The 1,110-nt window shown below is 46.3% G+C and overlaps 1 protein-coding gene across 1 annotated transcript; it reads right to left on the bottom strand.

Annotated features, from left to right (window-relative positions):
• Nucleotides 1-225: 225 nt before the first annotated feature.
• On the bottom strand, nt 226-874 carry LOC132312362 (auxin-responsive protein SAUR71-like). Its single transcript, XM_059810705.1, has one exon. It carries the CDS (start codon nt 683-685, stop codon nt 305-307), a length of 381 nt encoding a protein of 126 aa, XP_059666688.1. The 5' UTR covers nt 686-874; the 3' UTR covers nt 226-304.
• Between the last annotated feature and the right edge of the window lie 236 nt (nt 875-1,110).

The following is a 1,110-nucleotide window of genomic DNA, read 5'->3' as shown; positions in this document are numbered from 1 at the left end:
TTTTCATGCATTTTCTCGAGAAACAACGCAGGGAAAATAAATTGAGCAAAGAACGTGAGATTAGGGCCAATAAAAAAATAAAGAAAAGAGTAAAATTCCATATTTGTTTCAGTGAGAAAAGAGTATATAGTCTCTTTATAGTACACCACAACCAAGAAGTTTCTTTCACAAAACCCTAATTCGACTCCATTTGGTGAAAAGTAGGGGGTGTATATACAGAAGGAGAAAAAAAAAAGAACGATCATATCATCTAATTGTAGGATCGATCGATCAAGATCTGCTCTAATCTCGCGCTGTTGAAACTCTAGAGAAAGTCATCGGAGGACAAGGCGTTAACGAGATCTTGGGCGTCGTCGTCGCCGACACGCAACGCTTCGAGAACCCGTTCGAAGACGAGGACATGGCAGGGGATGCGAAGAACACCTTTCTGCTCGTAGCCGTACTCCTGCGCCGACTTGTTGAGCAGCTTGATGAAGATCGGGTGGTTGAGTAGCTCCGCGCTGACTACGAACCGCTCCATCTCCTCGCCGACGTAGACCGGGAGATGCCCCTCCGGAACGCCGCCGGATCGGGCCGCGCAGTGGCGACCCTTGGAGGAGCGGCGCGACGGCCGCGTGTCGGATCGGAGGAGGCAGTACTGCGAGGAGTCGGCCACGCGCGAGAGTCGTCGGATCAACTGCTTCATCACTGTTGAACTTCTAGAGAGAGAAACAGAGGGAAATTGTAACGGAAAAAACAGAGAGAGAGAGAGAGAGAGGGGAAGGAGTGAGGGATGTGGTGTGCTGATATAGAGAGGGGGGTTGAGTTGTAGAGAGAGAGAGTGTGGGGGGTTGTTTTAGAGTGAGAGAGAGAGATGGGGAGCGTGGTAGGAGTAGTGAGGGATATAAATATTGGGAAAAGGCTGGGAATTAAATATGCGTGTACACATAGAAAGGTCATTGGAGATGGTTGAGAGGTACAGGTAGACGTACTTGGCAGGTACAATTATATAATAATATATAGATATAGATATATATAAAATATATATGTGTGTGTCATGTAATTAGGAGATTACTACTAATTCTCTCTCTAGGACTAGAAATTGTTTTACCCGTAACAGCTAACATTCTC

This window comes from Cornus florida, unplaced genomic scaffold (genome assembly GCF_030987335.1).
Source record: "Cornus florida cultivar Cherokee Brave unplaced genomic scaffold, ASM3098733v1 CherokeeBrave_3.0.0_Hap2_Chr06, whole genome shotgun sequence".
Taxonomy (NCBI): domain Eukaryota; kingdom Viridiplantae; phylum Streptophyta; class Magnoliopsida; order Cornales; family Cornaceae; genus Cornus; species Cornus florida.
The sequence above is the reverse complement of the archived record's forward strand: the minus strand, read 5'-3'. Positions and strand labels throughout refer to the sequence as shown.

Coding starts and splice junctions, on each gene's coding strand:
- LOC132312362 (XM_059810705.1), bottom strand. CDS start 685: ATGAAGCAGTTGATCCGACGACTCTCGCGCGTGGCCGACTCCTCGCAG.